Here is a 14,490-nt window from a genome sequence, read left to right as displayed (position 1 = left end):
TCTCAAAAAATAATGTTACGCTCTTTTCAACGCCATTATTACCTTTTTTGAAAAATTAATACATACAGGGTAAAAGAATCGAAAAAATAATCAACATATTTTTCCAAAAAGATCAGGAAAAACGCAAGAAAACATCAGGAAATCGGACTCTGCGTTCAAGAATTATCGTGTTATTAGTCACATATGTATAGTCGCCATTTTGAATGCCGCCTTTTTTGTAAAATGCAAAAACTGAGATGGCCTCATATTATTACTTGAACCTTTGTATGTGTAGTACATTTGGTCCAAATTATATGCTTCTATCATTAGATGCACAATAATTCTTATAATATTTGCACAAACCTGCCGTACATAGGTACATGTGAAGATAAGTTATGCATTTATTACATGGTAATTAACATAATTAAAAAGTTCAAAATATTTCCTAAACAATATTTTTCCGCTCTTTTCAATGCTGGTACCACCTTTTGGAAAAATTAATACATACAGGGCGAAATGATTTAAAAAAAAACAATATATTTTTAAACGCTTTTATTTAGTTCAATCTTCTTCTTTAAGTACCGTGCCCAAATTTTTAGGCGTGGGTAGCTTCCATAACAATTTGCTGATATCGTTCTCGATCTTGTGGGGCATGTAACAATTGATCTGCTGATAAGCCAGTCCATTGACGAAGGTTTCGGAGCCATGAATATTTCTTTCGACCAATTCCTCTTTTTCCGTCGATCTTTCCATTGAGTATTAACTGCAGCATCCTGTATCTGCTACCTCTCATTATATGCCCCAGATATTCAAGTTTTCTCTTTTTTATCATCTTCATTAAGTCACCTTCGCCTTGACCTACTCTGTTTAAGACTTATTTGTTTGAAATGCGTTGAACCCAAGATATTCTGAGCATTCTACGATACGACCACATCTCAAAGGCTTCTAATTTGTTCATAATGTTAACCTTCATGATCCAGGTTTCACATCCATGTAGTAATACAGGATACACATAACATTTTAGGAACTTGATTCTTAGTTGTAAATTCAGCTGAGAGTTGCTCAGAATAGATATAAGTTTCATAAATGCACCTCTTGCAATTTCTATACGAGTTTTAATTTCTTCATCCGGATTTAGTGTCTCGTTTATCCAACATCCTAGGTATTTAAAATGTTTAATTTTTTTTTATTGATTCATCACTGACAATTAGTTGCATAGGAACATTTTTTTTTTTTTATTGATTCATCACTGACAATTAGTTGCATAGGAATCTTTAGAAACTACAGAAATCACTCTCACGAATGACTTATCCATCCTCAGCGAATACCTTAAGAAATGGAGACTACAGCCAAGTACTACAAAAACTGAAGTATCAGCTTTTCATCTAAACAACAAGTTGGCAAACAGAGAATTGCGAGTGTATTTTAATAACAAGCTGTTAAAACACAATAAATACCCGAAATACCTTGGGGTTACTCTAGACAGAACGCTCACATTCAGAGAACACCTGACGAAAACAGCAGCAAAATTGAAAACACGCAACAATATAATACAGAAACTCTGCGACACTACATGGGGGTCCACAGCATCAACATTAAGATCCTCTGCTCTTGGCCTGATATATCCGGTGGCAGAATACTGTGCTCCAGTGTGGCTAAATAGCAGGCATACCCACCTGGTCGACACCCAACTAAACCGTACTATGCGTATGATAACAGGCACAATTAAGCCCACCCCTACAATGTGGCTACCTACCCTTAGTAATATAGCACCACCCAACCTACGCCGCGAACAGGCATTGGTTAAAGAATATAACAAAATAATGGACAGTCGCCAGCTTCTAGTCCACAACGACATCCCCGATATTCTTGGAAACCGTCTCCGATCCAGGTTACCCCCTCTACAATCTGCTCAAGCGCTGCAGCAATCCAACTTTGACTTAAATACCCGATGGAGAGAAGATTGGGAAAGTAGGACAGATCCGCATTACCATAGTCTACCGGACATCATAGGAAACCTGGCGAATTTGAACGTCCCCGTAAGATTTGGGCAGCCCTTAATCGAATTCGAACAAACTGTGGAAGATACGCCGACTCCCTCCACAGATGGGGTAAACTCCCCTCGCCTTCTTGTGACTGCGGCGATGCAAGGCAGACGATCAGTCACATTGTTCAGGACTGCCCACGCAGAGCATACACAGGCGACCCTATAGACTTTGTAATGGCAACCGAAGGGTCAATCGAATATATAAAAAAATTGGACATCTGTTTGTGATGCATTGTATAATGCATAAATCTAAATATATTCTGTGATATACTTAAGCCATACGCTAAATAAAATAAATAGTTGCATAGGGCCGACGTCTTGTTTACTAACCACAAGTAACTTTGTCTTTGTTGCATTTATGTTAAGTCCGTTATTGAAGCATTCTCTAGTGACTCGATCAATAAGGAATTGAAGATCTTCGATATTTTCAGCCATGATCGCAGTGTCGTCTGCATAATTTAGTTTAGTTCAATAGTTTGCGTTAAATGTTTGGACGTTAATTTGACTGCCTTTTCTCCAATGAAAATGAATGAAAATTTGCAGACATAGGCATTCGTGGGAACAATACACGAATAGTCAATAAAAAAAAATTATGTTTATTAATTGATTAAATAAAAAAAACGATTTTAATGGAAAATGCTTAAATTCTCTTGTTTTTTACAATGTAAAAGCTTGAAACTTTTACGGATTGTAGCTAATGATATAAACTATATATAATTTCACGTTTTACATTATTTGTTTACGTTATGCTTCATAATTGAACAATAAAGTTTAAAATTTTTTGCCGATTCCGACCACTTTTCATGTTAGCACATCTGCCGTGCTTAGCGAAAACGCCATATCTGCAAAAATCTGAAAAAATTAGATTTATACATTTTTCTAACCCAAATGTGCATATCTATCTTATTTCCTTACTAAAAATGACGTAAGTTAAGCCAAAATACATTAAACACAACGCATTTTATACCGTATCTGCAAAAATGTTCATGGATACTTAGAATAAATGCGTCATCTGAAAAATACTTAGAAAATACGCCGTATTTAAAGGTCACTAGCCGCGTTTATCCTAAGCAGACACTAGATGCGGCGTTCTGCCTAAGCATTTGACAGATTTTTACAGCATGTGTAAAATTTTTAATAAGGTTAGTTTGTTGCCATTTTTCAACGTGAACGGTTGTTTGATATAATTTTTTAAATATGTCAAAAGAAAATAGAACAAAGTTAATACTGCAAAAAGCTATTTTTTCTTTATCAATAGAAAATCTAAACACATATGCTTGAGTTGTTGGTAATCAAGAAATAATGTGAGGTATAGCGGAGTTTCCTATGTGTATGAATATTGTGGTTAATGCGACATTGTATTATTACGTTACATCAGGCATTTTAAACAGTGCAAATTTTATAAAGTTTGTTCGAAATAGGAATTTTGGTACGAAGTATTTTGATCGCCGTACGTCGTAGAATTTCCAAATAAAAAATGTGTTATAAAAGTACATAGTTAAATCAATGTATAATAGTTAATAATTAAAAATAAACTAGATCGTAAATGTTAATCGTTTCTGGAATGTTTTTAATTTTAAAATTCAAGAAACGCCCATTAGCGGCAAACTTATTAATTCCAAAATTATTTCCAACACTTTTTTTATTCATTTTCATGACACACTTTTATAAAAAATGTTTTTTATTCTCCTTTTTCATCGTTATATTGTATTTATTATACAGTAGACTCCCTCTATAACGAGAACTGAAATGGCAGACTAATTACCTCGTTATACGCGGATCTCGTTATATCAGACAACAATATTATATTGTGCATACATACCTATATCGTTGTCTAAAATATTAACTTTCTATTATAATGATGCCATTCGGAGCAATATAAGTTGCTAAATATTGTTTCTTCGAAAATGGGGCCTCGCCATCATAAATTATAATTTTTTTTACAATATTCAGTATCGGCCAATAAATAAACAGAACAGGAAGAACTTTATTATAGGTAGGCGTGGATTTTTATTAAAGCACTACCCTCGATATCTTCAGTGGAGTCGGCCTCAACAGAAAACAGTGGAGGCATGTTGTCGAGTCGGCTAAAACCCACGAAGGGTTGTAACGCCACGGAGTATTAATTAAGTACTACCCTGGAGAACCGCACAGATGTTGGGAATTTATGTATACAGGTAGGTAGTTGGGCTATTTACTTATAGACATTACAGCGCTAAAAATAGGTAAAGAATAATAAAGATACATATTTTAGGATTTCATTTTTCCTCGTTATAGAAATGTTCAATAGGAATTTTATGGGACATCTAGTGTACCTCGTTATAAGCGAAACCTCGTAATAACCGTGTTCGTTATAGAGAGAGCCTACTGTATTATAAAATAAGAAAATGCTTAGCACAAACGCAGTACTGCATTCTTACTAAGGAGGAAGAAGTTAATTTTTATGTAGTATACTTAGAAAGAACGCAGTAACATGAGTTTTTAGAGTAAATAAAATATATTTTGCCAATCTTATGTATAAATATGAATTCTATGATATTTATTATGTATATAAAGTAGAAAACAAAAAAAAATTCTAAATAGTTTTCAACGGCTAGACATTTAAACAAAAACCGATTTTACTCAAATGCGATCTCGCTGCAGATACGGCGTTTTTCCTAAGGACGGCAGACATCATATGTTTTATACATATTTTAATAAACATGACGATATATTTTAATGTTTGAAAAGTGTAAGACTAAAAAGTAAAAAATAAAAAAAATATGAAAAAAATTCTTTAAGAAACGCTTTTTTTTAGTTACGAGTGACTAAAATTAAAACTATTATAAAAAAATCAACTAAAAAGCAAAAAATTAAAAAAAAATAAAAAAAATCATTAAGAACACATTCGTTAAAGAAAAGCGTGGGGCGAAAACCGTTTATTCGATGAAGACGCGCCACGCTTTTCTTTGACGAATGTGTTTTCAATGATTTTTTCATTTTTTTTATTTTTTGCTTTTCAGTTGATTTTTTTATAATATTTTTAATTTTAGTCACTCGTAACTAAAGAAAGGCGTTTCTTAAAAAATTTTTTTCATATTTTGTTTTATATAAAAAATCAGGAAAAACACAACTTCTGGTAAACCGATTCTTCCGGTTCAGGAACTCATCTTATACAACAGAAAAAAACCCATATACCAAATTTGGTTGAAGTCGGACTTTTCGTTTTAACGTTATCGTGCTATCAGTCACATATGTATCGTCGCCATTTTGAATGCTATGAATCTATGAGGCCTTATATCTAAATTTGAACCTTTATAATATATGTGTAAGATATGTTATCCAAATTATATGCTTGTATCATTAAATGTACAATTCTTATAATATTTGCACGAATCTGCTGCACCACAGCGAATTTCGCATGATCGTGTATAATAATATATTATATTATAATTTTTGCTTAAATATATTCTTTTTAGTGTACGACTCAACAGCAAAACTACCATCTGGACTTCTAAACGGGAACATAAACCAGCTAGGAGACTTCGACATGTGCTTAAACGCAAACTCAATACAAAGAAATATCCAAGGAAAATATTGTTTAGCTGCAATGGAAGTTCAATCGCCACGAAGTCCATATTTAGCGGGACTCTACCAGCTAATACATGCTCATCAACATTTTCGAAGCAAACTGGAAGATGTAAGTTCTTTTATAATTATAATAATCGTTTGTTTTTTTGCCCACTGATTGTTTATCCTTTTTCGCCAAATATCTTTCGCCACAGTATATTTCTTTTCCATGCTTGTAAAATTGATCGATTAGTTTTTGCCATAGTCCAAGTTTTTCAGGCATGACTACCTACTGTATATCTGTCTACTAGTTTCATACGTTTTTAATTTAGGCGCTTTGGATATATTTTGCTCTTAAATATTCTATTGAGTGCGTACATGTAACGATTTCTTGCCATTAGTCTTTTGTGTATTTCCTCCCGAATACTTATTTGACACACTGTATCGGAAGAACAACAGGGTTTCTGCCCAAACAGATCTACAATGAGAAATTAATAGAATTCTTCAAGCCCATGTTCAAATCCTTTGTAGATCTGAAACAGGCATTCGACAGAGTACGGTTGAACGACGTGCTCACTATACTTGGATAGAAAAACATAGGTCAGAGGTATAGAAACATAATGAAAGAACTCAATAGATCCCACAAAACACGAATAAAAACCACATGCGGGCTCACGGAAGACATCAAAATCAATGTCGACATTAGACAAGGGGACAGCCTCAGTCTGTGCCTATTTAATTTAATAATGGATGAAGTTATAGGTAGTGTTAACAAACTAAATCAGGGATACAAAATGGGTAACCGAACCATGAGAATACTTTGCTACGCAGATGATGAAATCTTAATACCCGAAAACGAAGATGACTTACAACGCCTACTACACAAATTTAAAATAACTGCTGAAAAGTATAACCTGACACTATCCACAGAGAAAATCCAATCGATAGTAATATCCAAGAATCCAACTAGATGTAAATTAATAGGAGACGACCATATTATAATCAAACAGGTAATGGATTGCAGATAGTTGGGTGTGGAAATATCTAGTGACAGGCATCTGTGGCAAGAAACAAAACAGCAAGCAACGAAAGCAGCTAGAATATCTGGTTTCCTGAGGGATATAATTTTGCGGAATAAATATATGAGCACCGAAAAGTCCGCATTTATAAGCCATGTGTTAGACCCGTACTGATATACGCAGCTGAGACGACAACAAAGACCAAACAAATAATGAGAACAACAGAGATGAAAACCCTAAGATCCACAAGAGGTATCACACTCAGAGATAGAATACGAAACGAAGACACATTGAGAGAACTAAACGTTCAAGACGTAGTGAGATGGACAAGAGCACGACGACGCACGTGAAGAGACCACGTAGATCGGATGAACCCTAAACGTATGGCGCAATGGGCAAAGACACAGAAGCCCAATACCAAGCGACCCATAGGAAGTCCCAAAAAGCGATGGTACGAGAGCTGGAGGTCCGGATCGCAGCAGAGACTGTAACAGAAGAAACAGGACATAGTCCTATTACAAGAAGAAGAAGAAGAAGAAGAACAGGAAGAAGAAAAATTATGCACGTGCAATTTCGATACGTGTCTTAGTTTTTTGGTAATTTCCAGTAAGTTACACGACTCTAATTTTACCTCTATTTATTTTTTCTTCCGAAGGCGCGTGTATATTCACAACTGAAATTTTTGAATTTTTCCTCTACTCTAAGAACACTTATTCTATCGGATATTGATCTAAATTCAAAATTTACGCTGTAAATGTCATATTAAAATTATGAATTAGTAATCATTTTTTTTTCTGAGTATATTGCCCTCATTCCTTCGTTTCTTGTGTTGTGATACTACGATCTGAACGCTATATTTTTTATGTTCAAGGATCATTTGTTTCAATTTTTCTTCTCTGTAGCTTCTTATACAGGGTGTCTCGAAAAGATTGGTCATAAATTATACCACAGATTCTGTGGTCAAAAATAGGTTGACTGAACCTCACTTACCTATATACAATAATGCACACAAAAAAAGTTACAACCCTTTGAATTTACAAAATGAAAATCGTTTTTTTTTCATATACCGAAAAAGTTTAGAGATTTTTTATTGAAAATGGACATGTGGCATTCTCATGGAAACAGCATCTTAAAAAAAATTAAAGTGAAATTTGTGCACCCCATAAAAATTTTATGGGGGTTTTGTTCACTTAAACCCCTCCAAACTTTTATGTACGTTCCAATTAAATTATTATTGTGGCACCATTAGTTAAATACAATGTTGTAAAACTTTTTTGCCTCTTAGTGCTTTTTCAATAAGCCAGTGTTTATCGAGATATTTTGAATATTTGTCGAATCCACCACATATTTGTATATGGTTAAGTACGATTATAGAGGCCTGTTAATAATCTGAAAATATATTTGTAATTTACATTTTCAGGTATATTTTAAAAAAGAAGGTGACATATCAAAAAAAGACTAGGAGGCAAACAAGTTTTAAAAACACTGTGTTTAACTAATGGTACCACAATAAAAGTTTAATTGGAACGTACACAAACATTTGGGGGTTTAAAGGAAAAAACCGCCATAAAATGTTTAAGTAAATATATTAAAAAAGAACCCGCATCTCGATAAAAACTGGCTTATCGAAAAAATACTAAGACGCAAAAAAGTTTTAAAAACGTTGTGTTTAACTGACGGTACTACAATAATGAATTACTTGGAACTTACACAAAAGTTTGGGGGGGTTTAAGTGAACAAAACCCCCATAAAATTTTTATGGGGTGGACAAATTTCACTATAATTTTGTGTTAAGATGTTCCTGCCATAAGAATGATACGTGTCCATTTTCAATAAAAAAACTTTAATAGTTTTCGATATATTGAAAAAAATCGATTTTCATTTTGTAATTACAAAGGGCCGTAACTTTTTTTATGAACACATTTTGTACTAAGGTAAGTTGGGTTCAATCGAACTATTTTTGACCCCAGAATGTGTGGTATAATTTATGACCAATCTTTTTGGGACACCCTGTATTTCATGGTCCTATTTGTATTACTTCCTTTGGTTTTATTGTTTTCTTTTTTATTCGGTCTGTTTTCTCTTGTATCCTTTTTATTACCCGTGTCTTCTTTGAAATATTACTTCTTTCATCTGCGATATACTTTATTATTTCTTTCAGCTATTGTATTTACTACAAATTAGTTAATAAATTATTTCCATACATAATAAGTCTAAAAACCTGCTAATCATTTTTTATATAAATTTCAGTTTTTATTGTGAGCTATTAGCCTTTGGGTGGGGTTATACAATCGATCAATTAGCTTAGATGTTTCTTTATAAGAGTTTACTGATTTTTTTACTCTATTTGGTTCAGTAGACTTCCAGGTTTTCATTTATCCTTTTGAGTAGTTGTGAAATATGTAGAGCAAGGATGAAAAATAGTCAAATTTTGTATTAAGTTATGCAGGAAGTGCGTATGTAATTTTTTTCTTACGAAGTACATAAAGCTGCTGCCGGAAAACAGAATAAATATTTCCTTGGCAAATAAATTTTTAATTTATCAATTTTTTTAGCCAGGTCATCGAGTACCCAGATTTTCTTCTATAAACTGGGCCTTATGTGTTCCTAGCGCATGTACTTCAAAAGATGTAGAAATTGGTTTAAAAACATACGTCGAAAACATATTAGATGGTACTGAAATAGAAGTACGGTACGAAGTGGATCCTAGTATGTGCCAAGAAAAGAAGGAAACTGAATATCCTACCTCGTTCTATATTACTCTGTAAGTATTGCGTGAAATTACATTATATATTAAAAAATTCTAAAACAATAATACATAATCCATATTTTTGTTTAACTTTAATAATTATACCTAATTCCACGAATATACGACCCTCTTGGATTATCGCGACAACGAATATTTTACTGTGCAAAATATGAAGAACGAAAGTAAATTGCAAATTATATTGTTGTTTATTGGAGTAATTATTAGAGCAAAATACTTTCGTACTTCTTATGTTGCACACTAAAATATTCGTTGTCGCGATAATCCAAAACAGTCGTATATTCGTGAAATACACCATAAATTGAAGCACTTACTGTATAAAGGACATAAGTCCGCAATAGTTTTTAGAAAAGTAAAAAAAACTAATTAGTTTAAAAACTTGAAAACCTATCAAATTTAATATGAAATGTAGAAAGAAACTAGTTTAGTGACATTTGATACAGCAAATTTGGCTTTGAAATCTATTAAGGCTAAGAAGACGATTTTAAGGGCTGGGACTTGTTTCGTTTATGAAATTAATTAATAAAAGACAAAATAATCCTGCCGCTCTACAGATAATAATTAGTAATTTATGTATAAAAATAGTTTATTTTTACTGACAATACCTAAAGTACGTCTTAAGACTTAGAACTTAAAAAGATACTTAAAACTTAAGAATATAATCACTATTATATTCTTTATTGGTCGTCGGCAAGTCCTTAAATTATTCAAAAATTGCTTTGTCTTCTTCGGGAATATAAGTTAAAACTTTCACAAGATCGCCCAGTTTTCTGGGTCTTAATTGGCATTTTTCCTCCGTAAGCCATTTTATTTGTAAACGAATGAGTTACATCATTTTTTTGACAAATTAAATTTGGATTAAATATCTCCATCTATGAACTATAATGCTGTAGTTACTCCAGGGGCTCACTTCAATAATATATTACATATAAGAAAAATATTACTATAAGAATAAATTATTCTTATATTTTTCAGGGTTTCACTCGTCCCTTTTCCGTTTCCTTTCTCTTCTCAATTTAATACTTTCACTACTTGCATCAGAGATATCAGATATGGTGCTAATGAATATTGTATGCTCAAAAATATCCAAACACACATAGCCATATGTACTGATTCACTTTCCTCTATACACTCCATAAATACTATGGGTCATCACCAACCATCCTCTTGTCCAAGATATTTATGATATTTGTCCATGTACAATCTCATGTACATATCCATATCCATGGATACCATTCTTAATAATACAAATCTGTAATGGAACAAATTGACTGGAATAAAATTACTTCAGCCCTGCAAGAAATTAAACCCTCAGTGAACCTATTTCCCTGCCCTAGTTTATCTCGGAAAAATATGGCAATCATGCGGAGATTACAAATAGGATATACCCGTCTAACACATGGCTATTTGATGACATCATTTTCACTGCCACTGCCAAAATGTCGACACTGCAATACTACTCTCCGAATCAGGCATACATATACATTATATATAGGTACTTATTGAATGTCGTTTTTTATGCCAAAGTACGCCAGCACTTGGTATCAGTACTATCTTCAAGGAGGTCCAAAAACAGCACCGACCAAATCAACATGGTTATCAAATTATCCGAGAAGAATCAACTAGTAAACAAAATATAAGTGTTAACTGTTTTTTACTTCTTCTTCTTGTTCAAGTGCCATCTTCGTTCCGAAGGTTGGCGATCATCAGGGCTATACGTATTTTCGAAACTGCTGACCGAAACAATTCGTTATTGCTACAGCTATACCATTCCCGTAGATTCTTTAGCCAGGAGTTTCGTCTTGTTCCTATGGATCTGTTTCCTGCTATCTTTCCCTGCATAATTATTCGAAGCAGTTCATATCTTTCGCCTCTTGTAATGTGTCCCAAGTATTGCAGTTTTCGTTTTTTGATCGTAAATATGACTTCCTTTTCTTTATTCATTCTTCTTAAGACCTCGACGTTTGTGACTCTCTCCGTCCATGATATTCTCAAGATTCTGCGATACATCCACAGTTCAAATGCCTTCAATTTTTTGATATCAATCTTTTTCAGCGTCCATGACTCCATTCCGTAGAACAGCATAGAAAGTACGTAACATCTCATCAGGCGAAGTTTCATTTCAAGGCTCAAATCTCTTCCACAGAATACTCTCTTTTCTTTATTCATTCTTCTTAAGACCTCGACGTTTGTGACTCTCTCCGTCCATGATATTCTCAAGATTCTGCGATACATCCACAGTTCAAATGCCTTCAATTTTTTGATATCAATCTTTTTCAGCGTCCATGACTCCATTCCGTAGAACAGCATAGAAAGTACGTAACATCTCATCAGGCGAAGTTTCATTTCAAGGCTCAAATCTCTTCCACAGAATACTCTCTTCATTTTAGTGAATATGGATCTGGCTTTTTCTATTCATATTTTGATTTCTGCTGAGCTATCGTTGTCTTCATTTACAAAAGTGCCTAAATATTTGTATTTGCTAACTCGATCGATAATTTCATTATGTAAATATAAATTTTGGACATTTCGTGTTGATTTCGATATTACCATAAATTTAGTTTTCTTTATGTTCAAAGATAGTCTATATTCTTCGCTGCTTTTACTTACCTATATGTTAAATCTTAACAACTATACTATTCGTTATATTACCATTTAAATTGTAACTCATGCTAATGACCATAGATGTACTCCAGGGAAATAAACAGGAAATAGACCATGTTCGGGACACTCAAATATTCAGGTAGCTGACTACTTATTAGTTATTGTAGACCTATAGGAAGAAAACCTACCTGTTTCCTGCCTAGAGCTCGCGTCCGTTTTTTAGTTATTAAAAATTTAGTGACAAAAAGCGATTTTTTCGATTTTTTGCACCCTATTAAAAAGCTAAATAGTTGACATAAAATTACAAAATTTAATTTTTTAGAAAATTAAAAAACCTTCAAAATGCCGATTTTTGAAAGTTAAAAAGTTAATTTGTTGCTTCGCAAACTACAAAATCCCATTCTTTAAGATGGCATCAATGAGATTCCTTAATTATTATAAACAAATTAGCCGAGAATTAAAAAAAAACCTATGGCTAACTTTGTCCCAAATGAACCCAGGCTAAATTTTTTTATTTGAAAATTCGTGTTAAAATACTATCTTTTCGAATGTATAAAAATAGTGTTTCTACTGACAATATTTTCAAAGTTATTCTAAATGTTTATCAACCACAAAATTTCAAAAATTTGGCATTAGAATTTTTGACTATGTTAGATAATTTTTCGTATATTTTGATAGTATCACTTTTCTACTTTCATTTGGCATATACAGGATTGCCCTATCTTCATTATTTTCTGTCGTATGTTGGTCTCAAAATAAAGGTCTCTGGGATAAATAAATAGAATAACTTTTAAAATAATAATTAGATAACGGATCGGTCTCAAATGCAGCGGACTGAACTCCGCCGTTGCATTAACTGCCATCTTGATTTTAAACGAGAACTGTTTTTGCTCTACATGTCCGCCATTTTCAACTTTTCGAAAAAAAGTGTAGAAACTGAAATTGTTGAAAATTCTATTTATTATAATTTTTTTCGTGCGGTGGATATTTTCCGAATTATGGGAGAAAATAGTGAGAGTTCGAACATAATTATTAAATTACCTCGTATATTATTAGTTTTACTACAAAAATGTTCCTATACAAAAATAAAGATAAATAAATTTTATACAATTTTGATCTCTCTAATTTTTTTGCTAAAATTAATATTTTAAGGTAGGTAGTGCGTATGCGGTAAAAGTGCGAGCGTAAGACCTGATTGGTTTTATAGCAATTGTTTTTTTTTCAATAGCTCCGCCATTTTCAACTTTTCGACAAAAAGTGTAAGAAGTGAAATTGTTGCAATTACGATTTACTACAATTTTTCGAGAGAACCAGTGGCGGATCTACGAGGGGAGATGGGGAAATTCCCCCCAACGGGTCCTCAATTAAAAAAAATTGTTGAAGCATAAAAATATAAATTAAATGACATGAAACTTAAAATATCGACAGACAAGTTCAACCAGTAAACCCACCAGTTAATAATATTAAGTGAACAATGCATATAAGTTATTATTTATATCTTTTATGTAGTTTGGTTGGTGTTTCATTGGAAGTTTCAAAAATTGTATAAAATAAAATTCTTTTTATTTTTGTTTATGTACAATTATGTCGTAAATTGAATAGTAAATGAATAAATAAAGAGCTCAAAATTTTGTAAAATTTAATTCTCTTTATTTTTGTATAGCTACGTTTTTGTCATAAAACTAATAATAAACGAGATTATTCAATAATTATGCTCTAACTATCTATATTTTCGCCCATAACCCGGAAATTATGTAATAAATTGTAATAAAAGGAATTATTGAAAATCACATTTTCAACAATTTTAGTACACTTTTTGTCGAAAAATTGAAAATGCGGAGATATTGAGCAAAGACGGTTCTCGTTTAAAGTCAAGATGGCGGCTAACGCAACGGCGGAATTCAGTGGATATTTTAAATTTACACTACATACTATTGACCTCCCCTAAAGATTAGAAAAATAAAATTTGGGGCAGCTCGGCATGCAAGGTTAAGCCTGTTATTCGTCTAACCTGACTGGACTATGGTACCTACATAATTAAAAATGGTGGAACTTTTTAATTCAATTATCAAAACTTCACAGATGGCAATGGAATGTGCTAAAAGTGTGCAGTAACTCCACTTTTCCGTCTTTATTTTTTTAATTGAATTAGCGATTAGTGATCTTATAACTTATGATCTTTTACCTAATCACAAGCTGTTTTCTTTTTTTTTCTCTGCTTTATGCAGAAGTTTAGAGGCAAAATAATTATTTATATGTATTAATAAATTGTTTTATATTTCAGGTGTATTCTTGGTACGGTAATATTATGGGAATTCTGTGCAACTCTATACGATATCTTGGCAATAGGAGAAAAAAGTATGTAAAAACGATTTTATTTATCAACTTAATCTTGAAGCTTAAAAGTCGTATGTTGAATGGGCTGCATATGTGAGTTCCTTTTAAATGAAGTAAAGAAACACAGACTTACAATCATTTAATAATACTTCGACGACCGGTTTCGATCTCTACAATATTCAGATCAT

The 14,490-nt window shown here is 32.7% G+C and overlaps 1 protein-coding gene across 1 annotated transcript in view; it reads left to right on the top strand.

The window, feature by feature from the left end:
• Nucleotides 1–14,490, top strand: part of LOC114327201 (O-acyltransferase like protein) — a 308,829-nt gene that overhangs the window by 222,931 nt on the left and 71,408 nt on the right. Inside the window, exons 3-5 of the mRNA XM_028275735.2 lie at nt 5,485–5,705; nt 9,150–9,358; nt 14,250–14,323. Of these exons, the coding sequence (XP_028131536.1) occupies nt 5,485–5,705; nt 9,150–9,358; nt 14,250–14,323 (504 nt within the window). The remainder of the gene's footprint in view (nt 1–5,484; nt 5,706–9,149; nt 9,359–14,249; nt 14,324–14,490) is intronic.

This window comes from Diabrotica virgifera, chromosome 9 (genome assembly GCF_917563875.1).
Source record: "Diabrotica virgifera virgifera chromosome 9, PGI_DIABVI_V3a".
Lineage (NCBI taxonomy): Eukaryota > Metazoa > Arthropoda > Insecta > Coleoptera > Chrysomelidae > Diabrotica > Diabrotica virgifera.
The sequence above is the reverse complement of the archived record's forward strand: the minus strand, read 5'-3'. Positions and strand labels throughout refer to the sequence as shown.